General features: G+C 39.4%; 1 protein-coding gene across 6 annotated transcripts in view; it reads right to left on the bottom strand.

The window, feature by feature from the left end:
• Dock3 (dedicator of cytokinesis 3) overlaps positions 1 to 13,726 on the bottom strand; it is a 309,043-nt gene extending 295,317 nt beyond the window's left edge. For all 6 annotated transcript variants that reach the window (XR_003485121.2, XM_027414437.2, XM_027414435.2 and 3 more), the window contains exon 1: positions 13,668 to 13,726. Coding sequence is in view for 5 of the 6 variants with exons in the window: in XM_027414437.2 (XP_027270238.1) it covers positions 13,668 to 13,704 (37 nt within the window). In the remaining variant the exon portion in view is untranslated. The remainder of the gene's footprint in view (positions 1 to 13,667) is intronic.
• Between the last annotated feature and the right edge of the window lie 202 nt (positions 13,727 to 13,928).

The following is a 13,928-nucleotide window of genomic DNA, read 5'->3' on the forward strand; positions in this document are numbered from 1 at the left end:
CTTCTATATAAACAAATAAAGAATATTTTTAATTCTCTTGTAGACCAGGCTTGGTCTCTAACTCACAGAGATCGGCCTGCCTCTGCCTTCCAAGTGCTGGAATTAAAGGTGTGCGCCACCACCACCCGGGCTGTTTTTAATTCTCATTCTAAGTTCTTGAACTTCGTCATTCTTGGGAAGTCTAAAGGTATGGAACGTCTATTTAATAAAATTGGAACAGAAAAAATTCCCTAATATAGAGAAAAGAATGACCACCCAAGTAAAGAGGGAGTTAGAACCCCAAAAAGACATGATCAGAGAACTTCTCCACAACATACTGTAGTCAAAATGTCAGAAACAGAAAACAAACAATACTCAAATATATAAAGGAAAACACCAACTCACAAAGGCAAATACATAAGACTATCAGACCATTCACCTACAATCTAAAGTCACAAAAGCAGCAATGTATGTCAAGCCCTAAAAGTAAGTAACTGCCATCCAAGATAACTATAACCAGCAAAGCTATCATTTAGCATTGATGGAGAGGCCTGGGGATGGTGGCACACACCTTTAATCCCAGCATTCAAGAGGCAGAAGCATGAGGATCTCTGAGTCCAAGGCCAGCCTGATCTACAAGGCAAGTTCCAGGATAGCCAGGGCTACACAGAGAAATCCTGTCTCAAAACAAAAAACAAAAAAACAAAAAAAATCAAAAATAAAATAATTAAGTAGATAAATAGATAAATAAAATTGATGGAGAAATAAAGTACATCTAACAATGAGCACTAAGGCAGTTCATGACAAGTCAGCACTGCAAGATTCTTAAAGGAAAACTAAGCACAAAGAAGTAAGAACAGGGCTGAAGAGATGGCTCGGTGTTTAAGAGCACTGGCTACTCTTCAGAGGTTCTGAGTTCAATTCCCAGCAACCACATGGTGGCTTACAACTTCCCATAATGAAGTCTGGCGCCCTCTTCTGGCATGCAGGTATATATGCATGAGGAATACGGTACACATAATAAATAAATTTAAAAAAGAACAGTCTCAATCATAAGCATAAGGAAAACAATAAACTTGATGAGAGATGAACAAAGAGGGAGCAATCCATATGTTCAACACAGTCAACCAGCAAACTCCTAACACTACTAAGGGAAAAAAGAAAACCACCAAAAAAAAAAACAAGCCAACAAAATTACAAAAATTAGTAAGCATCTCTTAGTAATAACCCTAAATGCAAATGTCCTCAATTTACCAATGCAGATTGGGTGACTGCATTAAAAACAAGATTCAACTATCTATTACCACCAAGAAAAATGCTTCACTGGCATGGCAATTTAAATGAGAATGGTCCCCATAGGCTCCTGTGTTTGAATACTTGGTCCCCAGTTGATGGAACTGTTTGGGGAAGATTAGAGGTGTGGCCTTGTTAGAGAAAGTATGTCACTGGGGGTAAGCTTTGATATTTCAAAAGACCATACTAGGCCCACTGTGCGAGAGAGAGAGAGAGAGAGAGAGAGAGAGAGAGAGAGAGAGAGAGAGAGAGAGAGCACACCCATGTGTTTGAGACAGAGAAAGAGAGTCCCTGTGTTCCCCTCTCCCTCTCCCTGCAAATCATGATGTAAAGCTCTCAACTACTCCTCTAGTGCAATGCCTGTCTGCTTCCTGCCATGATGATCACGGGCAAACACTCTGAAATTGCAAGCAGGCCACCAACTAAATGCTTTCTTTTCATGAGAGTTGTTTTGGCAATGGTGTCTCTTTACAGCAATAGAAAGGTAACTAAGACAACTGGTAAAGACACACAATGTGTACAGAATACACAATAGACTTCATTCTAGCCCATAAATTTGGCCTTTAACTCACAGAGATCTGCCTCCCTCTACCTTTGGAGTGCTGGGTTAATCCTACTAGGCATGTACCACCATGACAAATAAATAAATACATAAAGAAACAAAGAAAGAAGTAAATACTGCCTGGCAAATAAATAAATAAAAATTTATATTTATTTTATGTATGAGTGTATGTATGTATATGAACCATATTTATGCAGTGCCCAGAGACTAGAAGAAGTCATCAGATCTCCTGAAACTGAGTTGCAGATGGTTGTGAACCACCATGTGGGTGCTGAGAACCAAACACAGATCCTCTGTAAGAGCAACAAGTGCTCTTAACCATGGAACCACCTCTGCATTCCTTTAAAGCATGTCTTAACAAATAGAAAATGTTTGAAAAAATTTATGTTTAATCGGATAATTAAAGAAAACCAGACACCAATTGTAAGAGAAATTATAGAAAGTAAACAAATATTTGGAGATTGAACAATATACTCTTTAATGGCCAGTAAATCACCAAAGAAATCAAGAATAATATAAAAAAAATGCTGGAGAGACGATTCAGTAGTTAACAGCAAATACTATTCTTACAGTGTACCCAAGTTGGGTTCCCAGCAACCACTTCAGGCAGCTTATAATCACCTCTAGCTCCAGCAGGATCCAAAGCTTCCGGCATTTGTGGGCATTACTCACTCACTCTCTTTCTCTCTCTCCCTCTCCCTCTCCTTCTCCGTGTCTCTCTCCCTCTCCCTCTCTCCCCCTCTCTCTCTCCTTAAAAAAAATCAAACAAACCCACCCTGGTCTACAAAGTAAGTTCCAGGATAACCATGGCTGTTACACAGAGAAAACCTGTCTCAAAAAAAAAAAAAAAATCAAACAAACCTTTTTTTTTTTTTTTTTTAATTCCTAGATGTGTAGAGAGACACCGTAAACACGCCTCCTAAGGGCTGGCTACAGGTGTGCTTAACCAGAAATAAGACAACTCTGAAGGAACAGGCGCTTGCCCTCAAGCCTGACAGCCTGAGTTTGATCCCTGGAATGCTCATGGTGGAAAAGAGCCAACTCCCTTAAGCAGTCCTCTGACTGTCATTTGCACACCACTGCAAATTTGTGTCCACAAACATACAGACAAAATTAAGTAAACAAAATGTAAAATACTTTAATTTACTAATAATTGTAGAAAGCAAAAATCTTCTATACAAATACAAGACATGAGAGTGGATTTCAATAAAGAGATAGAAATACTAGAAAAATCCTACTAACATATTTAAAAAGTTAAATAGACAAAAACTCAAGTACAGCCTTCTAAGAGAACAGATCAAATAGGAAAAAGTATCAAGTATCAGGGCTTGAAGACAAGTAAGAAGAATTAGAACATTCAAACCAGTAAATACTAAAATTAATAACAAAGCATAGACCAAACATGTGAGATCTATAGGATACTATTAAAAGGCCAAATGCATCATAGGCATTGAAGGAGAATACACAGAAACATATTGAATAAAATCATTTGCAGAAAACTTTCCAAACTTAGGGAAAGAGACAAACATCCAGACCTAGGAAGCATTTAGAACACCAAATAAGACTAGAAAATAATTTCTCCATGCCATATTGCTGCCAAAACAGTTTTCTAATTGCTGTGACAAAATACCTCACAAAACCAACTATGGTTAACTTTATCAACTTGACACAACATAGAATCACCAAGTCAGAAATTCTCACTGAGAGGCTATCTACACTGGGTTACTTGTGGGTATGTCCGTGGTGGATTGTCTTAATTAATTTAATGTGGGAAGATCTAGCCCACTGTAAGCGGCATCATTCACTAGGTAGGGGGTCCCGAACTGTGTAAGAGTGAAGAAACTGAGCTAAACATAAGCAAGTAGGCAGCATGCATGCAATCATTTCTCTCTGTTCTTGACTAAAGATGTGATGTGAATTCTGCCACTTTGACTTCTCCAAAATAACGGACTGTAACCCAAACTTGTAAGCTAAAATAAACCCTTTCTACCTTAAGTTGCTTTTTGTCAGAGTATTTTAATATAACAACAGAAATAAAACTAGAACACTAACTTAAGGAAGAGCTACTCTGCTTTAGTTTGAGAGTACAGTCCATCCATTCAGGGAAGTCATGATCATGGGGCACCTAGAACATTGTATCTGCAGTCAGGAAATGTAGTGTTAATCTAATTAATCTTTATCAATACAAAATTGGGAGTCAAATATTGGGGTAAGAACCTGGAAGATCAGAGAACAGGGAGCAGCCACCAATTGCTTCCTACCTCTTCAGTTCCTGTGTCAAAAAGGTCCAAGATCCTGTCTCAGTCCCGCCTTACCACTTCCTGTCCCTCTCTCTACAATCCTCCAAATCTCTATGGTCAGCTAATAGCTAACTTCGCCCTTTGACTCCAAGAAAGCTTTATTTGTCAGAACACAATCAAAATATCACACAACAAGGAAGTAGAGATACATCAAAGTCAGTGCTCACCTCATTTTCCTGTTTTAATTTGGTCTAAGAACCCATCCCATGAAATATACCACACACAACTAAGGATGTGTCTTCTCACCTCAAGGTACCCAGTCTGGAACTCACACAGTCCAGAATTTTGTCTCCAAGATAATTCTGGATACTGTCAAATTGACAACATTAACCATCAAAACTTAATATACAAAACAAAGTTTACTGAAGGAAAACTGCAAAAGAGAAACACCAATTCAGATATAAAAACGAAAACCATCAAAGTAACAGCACATTTCTCAACAGAAACCTAAAACCAAGAGGGCACAGGATGACACATTTCAACCTCTGAATGACTGACAGTAACTGTCAACCCAGATTACTATATCCTACTCAAAGTTGGGAAGCAAGAAATGAAAAGGAAGGAACAGCTAGGTCCTTGCTAGTCTTTCCAAAAACTCATCCCCATTAACCAGAGGACTACTCACAAAGCCCTGCCTACATCTACCACTTCCCTATAGCCCAGCGATCTTTAACACATGGGCCTTGAGAATGGGAATATTCCAAGTCCAAACTACAGCAATGTGGAACGTGGAAAGAAAGTCAGAAATAAAAGTCAAGAAAATTTTAGCACTACATTTCCTATGTATGATGATGAAAATGGGACTAACCTCTTTTCAATACTAATATTTCTTTGACATACCCCATAACTAAGAGTAAGTCCACATACGCCTCTCAGCGACATCTTTCTTCCTCAATAAAACACCTTGGCCATAGACCATAGTCTGGAACCTGCCCTAAGCACTGTCAGATTCACAAAGGTAGTGTAGCTGGCACTGTCATGAAATGTTCATCCAGGTTATTTGCACTGAAAATATAACATAGCAAAGATACAATTTATACACTAAATACTTCCCTCTAGTGTTTATTGAAAATTAAAGTCTTTTAATATTTTTATTGGCTATCTGCAGAAAGACAAGCAACTTGGTAACAAAGTCTTATTAATTATATAGATAAATTATCAAAGAAAGATGAGAAAAATCACAAACTTAACCTTCAAAAATATTTGAGAAGTTGTACTGATAAACCAAGTACAGTAACTTAAGTGTGATGAAAATAAAAATAAAACATTTTAAAAGAACATTTAGGGCCAGGCAATGATGGTGTATGCCTTTAATTTCAGCACTCAGGAGGCAGAGGTAAGCAGATCTCTGAGTTCAAGACCAGCCTAGTCTACAAAGTGAGTTCCAGGGCAGCCAGGGCTACACAAAGAAAGCCTGTCTTAAAAAAAAAAAAAAATAAAAAGGAACATTTAACATCTTTTATTTGGTATTATGTATATTATGTATAAACTCAGAATACATAGTTCGATTTTTGTTTCAAATGAAGTAAGTTCTAGAAAAAAGAAGTTCTAGAATTTAGTTGGTTGTGAACAAATTAAATATGGAATAACATCTCAAAAGTCATCAAAAAACAAATGTAATGCCACACTAATTAAAGTGTTCAATTGAATTCACAAGCACATGAAGCCCTCCATATGCCTGGCATTGAATTCTATCTTCCAAGAACACTGAGGTAACTGTAGCACAATCCCTACTTTTAAAAGTTTATAACATGAGGAAATTGAATTAAATGGAAAGAAACTCAAAGTAATTCCACTAAAATCAGGAACAAGACAAAGCTGTCCACTCTCTCCATATTTATTAATATAGTACTTGAAGTTCTGGCTAGAGCTAGACAACTAAAGGATATCAAGGGGATACACATTAGAAAGGAAGAAGTCAAAGTATCACTACTTGTAGATAACATGACAGTTTACGTAAGTGATCCCAAAAATTGTACCAAGCAACTCTTACAGCTGATAAACACCTTCATCGAAGTGACTGGATACAAGATTAACTCAAAAAAATCAGTAGCCCTCCTATATACAAACAACAAATGAGTAGAGAAAGAAATCAGGGAAACAACATCCCTCACAATAGCCACTATTAACATAAAATATCTCGGGGTTACTCTAACCAAACAAGTGAAAGACCCATATGACAAAGAAGTTCAAGTCTTTGAAGAAAGAAGCTGAAGAAGAAATCAGAAGATGAAAAGATCTCCCACGCTCATGGATTAGTAGGATTAACACTTCCTACCAAAAGCAATCTACAGATCCAACACAACCCCATTAAAATCCCAAGACAATTCTTTACAGATCTTAAAAGAACAATACTCAACTTCATATGCAAAAACAAAAAATCAGGATAGCTAAAACAATCCTGTACAATAAAAGATCTTCCGGGGGTATCACCATCCCTGCTATAGACCTCTGCTATATTAGGGATTAAAAAGGTCTTCAGAGACTATGTTGAAAAACTTTACAAAATCTTGCTTCTCTATACAAAATTTGCAAGGGGTGGGGGGTGATGCAAGAGACTTGAGAACAGAATCCTAAACAGAATTATTCACTACAGTAAAACCATAACATTGAAAACAAAGCCCTAATATAGCAGGCCAACTGCTGTTTACATACTAGGAATAATTTTAAACATTTTTTATTATCAAAAATAAAGACACAGAATTCATAAGAAGATCCAAAGGCTATTGAAAGTTAAAATTCAGCACCAAGTATGAATATAAGGTATCTCCAACCTCAATGGCCATTCTTTTCAGACTGTCATATTTTAGGTTGTATGTAAAAAAAAAAATGCTACACATTGAGCTGGAGAGATGGCTCGGGAGTTAAGAGCATGTGCTATTCTTCCAGAGGACTCAAGTTCAGATTCACACACATGTCCAGCAGCTCACAACTGCCTGGAACTCCAGTTCTAGAAGAGCACCCTCTTCTGGCCTCTGTCATCACTGTAACACACTTGGCAGACACAAATACATACACATAAAAAAAACCAACATTTTAAATGTTAAACTGAAAATATTACCATGTTTACAATGCATTTTAATACTTCTAAAGTATATTCTAAAGTATACTGCATGATAAAATCATCTATAAATGTGAAGTCTACTGAATGTTATTATACATTAAATGTTAAGCTGACTATGGTAGTTCATGCACCCTGTTGCCCAGCTACAGTGGAGATTCAGGTGGGAGCCCAGAAATTAGAGACTAACCTGGACAACACAGCAAGATACCCATTTCTATAAGGGGGGGTTCAATCAATGAAATGTTTGTTCCACAAGCCTAGCAACATGAGTTCAGACCCTTAGCACCCATGCAACAGCCAGACCCATCTGGAACACCAGTGCTGGTGTAGGGTATACAGACAGGGAGATGTCTGGAAGCTCTCTGGCCAGTTAGCCAATCTAGCTAAATCCTTGAGTTCCAAGTTCAAGAAGAGACCCTGTCTCAAAAAATAAGGCAGAGAGCAATTGAAATAAGACACTCCAAGGTCAATCTCCACTTACACAGATGCACATATCATATATACCACAAACACAAATTTTTAATTGATAAATTCCCTGCAGATTATTTCCTAGTTGCTTTAGAGAACAGAAGTGAACACAACTCCTTTCGGTTTAAAAAGCCATTTAATAAATGTCTGCTAATTCAGTTTCTTTCCTCTGTCCTAAGTGTCTTTCTAAAAAAGAACAATATGCTGGACATGGTCAGTCTAGTCTATATAGTGAGCTCCAGGCCAATTAAGGAGTTGAGACCCTGTCTCAATAATAATAATAATAATAATAATAATAATAATAATAATAATAATAGCACCTAAAACCATTGGAAAATACAGATATTTACATTATGACTCATAACAGTGGCAAAAGTAAAATTATGAAGTAGCAACAAAAATGTTATGGTTGAGGATCACTACAACATGAGGAACTGTGTGGGGAACACAGCATTAGGAAGGCTGAGAACCACTGCTCTAGATTTTGTCTCAGATTTCAAGCTAGACATACAGTACTGACAAATCCCACTCAAAGCAAAGGAGTAATAAAAGAATCTGTGGAGCTGGCAAGATGATTTAGCAGATAAAACAGCACTGCTGCCCAAGCCTGGCAACCTGAGTTTAGTCCCTGGAGACCATGGTGGAAGAAGGAATCCATACCACAATGGGACCTTGTGTGCCAACACTCTGACACTCTGACAACATCACACACACACACACACACACACACACACACACACACACACACACACACACACGGTACAAAATAAAATTTTATAAAGGAGAAAAAATCTGTGGCATAGAATTCTGAAATCTTGGGTTCAAATTTCAATTCAGCCCTTAATAGGCTAGTTATATCTGCCTTTTACTCCTGTCATAGTGCTCAAATAAAATCTTAAATGTTAACATTCCCGGATGTAAATCTAAACCTATGATTATAAAATGCAGATTATATCCTTTTTTCTCAAAACAAAATACAGTTCTGGAGATGTGACATCTCTTCCCCTGGTGGGTATCTTTACCTCAAAAAGAGGTATTGGTTCTCAGCCAGGCAGTGGTGGCACACACCTTTAATCCCAGCACTCGGAAGGTAGAGGCAGGTGGATCTCTGTGAGTTCAAGGCCAGCCTAGTTTACAGAGTGAGTGCCAGGATAGTCTCTAAAGCTACACAGAGAAACCCTGTCTCAAAAGAAAAAATAAAGGTATTAATACTCTTTCAGAGGCTTCAAAACCTGAGCTTCCTTCCTGGGACTGGGACTGGTGAGCCAGTCTATTCTAGTGACCAGTGGATTCACTCAGATGCTGTGGACAGTGGTTCCTTCCCAGATGGTCCCTGCTCTACCTCAGACTTCTCTGTACTACAGATCTTTTGTTTTCTTTCCTTCCTTTTCATCCTTTCTTTCTCTGTCTTCCCTCTTTCTTTGCCTCCCCCACTCTCCCTCCTCAAACTCCTGATCAGTCTCTTGAATTCAAGGAAATATAAACCACACCATGCTCTACCACAGATCTTTAGAAGTTAAATTTCCATAAAATTAGTGATTAATTTAAGTAAAAATAAAAGACAGTAAACATACACCCCGGTCTTGGGAAAACCAAGACACAGAAAATTAAAGCAAAAAGACTTTTTTAATTAGGAAAAATGAATATAGCATTGCAAAACTATTGTTAAATATGTTAATATTCTCGAGGGTAATGAGGGAAATATTTCATGGTATAAGAATTGAAAAATAGCCAACAATAAGAATCAATGTTCTGAATTATTAAAAAGTTTACCGTGGGGCTGGGGATGTAGCTCCCTGGCAGAGTGCCTGCCTCGAATAAACATGCAGTTTTGTTTGTTTGTTTTCAACCTAATGACAGCAATGGAATAAATAAGATGGCTTTTTGAGGCAGTTTCCACATTCTCTTAGCTATGTTTTCTACTGCTATGGCAAATAGACCATGACCAAAAGCAACTCAGGAAGGAAAGGATTTAATTTGGTTTACAGGTTATAGTCCCTCATCAGAGGAAGCCAAGGCAGAAACTGAAGCAGAGACCACAGAGAAATGCTGCATACAGGCTTGATCCCTGTGGCTTACTCAGCCTGTTTTCTTATATTACCCGGGATCGCCTGACCATGGGCAGCACTACCTACATTAAACTGGGCTCTCCCACATCAGTCATTAATCAAGAAAAATATCCCCACAATCTTACTGTAGCCAGTCTGATGAAGGTGATTCCCCAATTAAGATTCCCTCTTCCCAGAGGTTTTTGTCGACTTAACCAAAACTAACCAGCATACACATCTATGACATCAAAACAATGCATACATATTCACACCACTGCTGTTTATCTATCGGATGAATTTAATTACATTTCTGTTTGCCATGGGTATTTCCTGTTCCTGTTACTCGAGGGTGAGAAAAGTGTTGTTTTTAGTTTTGGATTCCCTGTTTGGTAGTTTGAGTAAAATCCGTAAAAAGGACAAGTGTTTTTCTTCTTTAATGCACTGTACAGCAGGAAGTTCTTGGAATGACAACCTAAGAAATAAAGCATACAGAATTTTCCAGGCAATCATGGTTTTAGGCTAGACTAAACTATAGAGTAAAACCCCGTTGCAAAAACACAGAGAGAAGAGCAGCTGTGATGGCCAAGTGGTTAAGGTGTTGGACTCGGAAAAACACAGAGGAAAGAAATGGAAAAAACAAAAAACAAAAAGAAAACAAAAAAAAATCCTAATTATATTAGAGAAGAAGAGCAAAAACAGTCAAGTATGTCATAAAATATCTTCCATTGCCAAATAAATAAATAAATGGAGTATACAATTGTTAAATGACCAAAAGAAAGACAGGAAGGAAAGAAAGCAACCTCCTTTTCATCATTTATATAATAAATATTCTATTAAGACTACTCTGTAATCTACATGTAACAACACAATTGGGTACCTCCAGCAAACTGATTGGCACATCATTTATCTTCACAAAAGTACAGGGCTCTCGATGCCCTCTCAAGCCAATCACAGAATATAACAAAAAGGGGGCTCAGGCACCACATAGTTTTAAGTGAAAAATAATGAAAGAAATGTTGTAACCTGTACAGAGCTCCTCTACTCTAAAAATGAAGGAAAAAAGGTGGCTTGGTTACACACACCTACAATCCCAGTACTCAGGAGGCTGAAGCAGGTGGATCTCTTTAAGGACCAGGGCAGCCAAGGGGCTACATAGTGAGAAACTGTCTTGAAAGAAAAACCTTAATTACTATTATATTTCAAAAGCCTTATAAATGTGAAAACACAACAGAACAACTTCATGCAGGGTGGTGGAGGGGAGACTTTTGCTTCCCCTCACAGACATCAGGAGCTCTTTCTCACAGTTCTCCAGACTGGATGGGAAGTATGTTTTCTTCCTGGCTGTAGGATTACAAATTGCCAAACAAGAGCAGAAATCTGTGCTCCAACTTAATCACAAAATTCAAATCTAGGACTGGTGAGATGGCTCAGTGGTCTAAGGCACCTGCCACTAAGCTAGATGACCTGAGTTCAACCCCAACCCTACAGGGCAGAGGGAAACAACAGACTCCCTAAGGTGTTCCCATGTGCACGTCATAGCAGGGTACACCCAGGCCCCACACAAGCAAATAAAAATAAATGTTTAATTTAAAGAAGGGTCAAAGCTGAACTCTAAATATTTTCTCATAGAAATAACAGTAATAGTTAAACTTTCAAGGTAGTCCTTAAAGCAATTAAACAATGGAATAAATGGAAAATAATTTGCATTGACATTTTTTCTCATTTTAAGCAAAATACTGAAGATATCTTACAGATTAAATTAGATTTCAAGAAACTGCCTAGAAGTGTAGCCCTTAACATATTTATGGAGGGGCCGGGCATTGGTGACCTTTGCCTTTAATCCCAGCACTCAGGAGGCAGAGGCAGGCAGATCTCTGTGAGTTCAAGGCCAGCCTGGTCTCCAGAGCGAGTGCTTTGGATAGGCTCCAAAGCTACACAGAGAAACCCTGTCTCGAAAAAACAAAAAAACAAAGCAAAAAAAAAAAAAAAAAAAAACCATATTTATGGAGGGAAAAATGTCCTGAGTTTTAAACAATTTAAACAAAAACTTTTAGATCATAACTGAAGAAGAGACAGTCGAAAAAAAAAAAAAACTGTGAGAGAAATACCAAGTAGTTGCTTTTTTTTTTAAAGAAGAAAAAGCACCAAAATCATACCAGACCACAGCTGCAAAGAAACTGTCTTCAGAATGACAACAAGCATCAGGACCTACCCTGTGCCCAATGCTGTGCCCTCTACAGGGAATAGCAATTTTTCTAAAGCTAAGCACAGTCATTCAAGAATCCCCTTCCATCTTTTGTCTTGGTAAATCATACATCAAATCCTAGTACTATAAGATTCACATAACACCCGTTCTGATTGGTTTGAACTGCCAGTCTCAGAACTACCACACTTAGTGTTTATTATCAGAGTGTTATCACTTTCTAAATACTAATGGGGGGATTAACATTTATTAACTACTTAGTGTGTACTTGTTTGGTTTTCACAACCCTATAAGATATGTAAACATGAACCCTCATTTACACGTTAAGAAGATGACTTAAGTAAAAGCACCTGTAAAAAGAAGCCAGCACTTTGAACTCCACTATCAGCACTTGGGAGTCCCCGCACCCCAGAAGAAAAGAAATTAAGCAAGCTCCACTGGACAGCTGACCACTTTCACAATGACTGCTTGGTATTCTGATTAAGTAGTTCTGACAGCATGTTATGAAGAAGAAAAACGGTCAACGCCTCATTTCATAGTATCAACTTAGAATTCAAGGTAGAGTCCCTAGGGATGAATGCCAGCAAGAGCATCATTTCCCAATTCTTTTTCAACAGACTCTAGGACCAGAAGTCTTTTGCACCAGTTCCACCGTAGTATGGCTAATTGCAAACTTTGGGATGTTACTTTTCAGAACAAGATAGAGGGCCTCTCTGACATAAATTGTTTTGACACACCTTGCCTGCCTGATGGCATTCCAAAACAATTGTTACCACTTCGGTTTACAAAGTTACTTTGTAATGAATCATGAACAAATTACTGATAGAATTGCTGCAATAGTGGATATAATTATTTGCCTTTAGGCAATATATTTCCTGTAAGGTTTCTAAAATTTTCCATTACAAGCTAAGATAGAAAAACACTGCACACTCAACGATTCAAATATCTCTAAGTAAATCCAAATTGTAAACCCAATTTACAATAATGTAAAGTGTCTAAACACTCCTGTCATGTAACGACCGGGAAATACTACCATTGAAAAACACTTGGTCCCTGAAATAACTGAATATTCTTTTTAAAGAAATGGAATGTTAAAAGAAACCGTTAGCCTCTGGAGTTTCTCATAACACTTAAAAAAAAAAAAAGAAACTAAAGAGAAACGTTCTCATTTGAAAATATTTTTTAACAAAACCATGTCCACCAAATACACTAAACTTTAACAATGATGCATGTCCAGAACACCTCCCACGATGGCAGGATAACTATTTCTAATACTTAAAGCAAAACAAGTATCTGCAACATCTTGAACTGAGAAAATGATGTCAACGATTTTCATCCCTTTGGTAAGATCCCGATCGGAAAAATAAAACCGCCAGCGGGCTCATTAACTTTTGTGCAGAAACTCATTACAATCGAGCTTTTGACTGCTGGGAAAGGGCAGATGCTCAAGAACCTATCTTCGCAGGTAAACTGTCCTGGGCCCCACACCACAAACCCGCCCGCAACTGCCCGGGCCTCGCGGCCCCTCCCGCGGGCCGCACCTGCTGAGGCCGCCCCGGCAGCGCCCCCTGCCGCCCTCCCGCACCCAGAGCCCCGAGCCCATCCCGCGCCCGGAGCGCACCCGCCCCGCGCCGAGGCCGCGCAGTCTGCGGGCAGGGGCGGAGGAGCCGGGGCAGCGATCGAGGCGGGGCCGGGAGCCCGGGCACGTGCCCCTGGGTCCCCGCCGCCGTCAGGCCCGAGCCTCACCTACCTACGCCGTATTTCTCCTCCTCCGTGGGGGTCCACATGGCCGGGCCGGGCCGGCGAGCCCCGCAGGCGCGGCGGCTGGCGGACAGCGCTGAGGGGACGACCGCAGGGGCGGCCGCGGGCCCGGCTGTGGCGCACCGCGAGGCAAGGGGGCGGTCAGGCGGCGCGGGGCAGGAGGCGGCGCATCCCTCGCAGGCCGTCCGGGATGCCGCCGCCACCGCCGGACGCCGCGTCCTGACAAGCGAGACTCCGCGGACGGCCGAAC

Source organism: Cricetulus griseus, chromosome 4 (assembly GCF_003668045.3).
Source record: "Cricetulus griseus strain 17A/GY chromosome 4, alternate assembly CriGri-PICRH-1.0, whole genome shotgun sequence".
Taxonomy (NCBI): domain Eukaryota; kingdom Metazoa; phylum Chordata; class Mammalia; order Rodentia; family Cricetidae; genus Cricetulus; species Cricetulus griseus.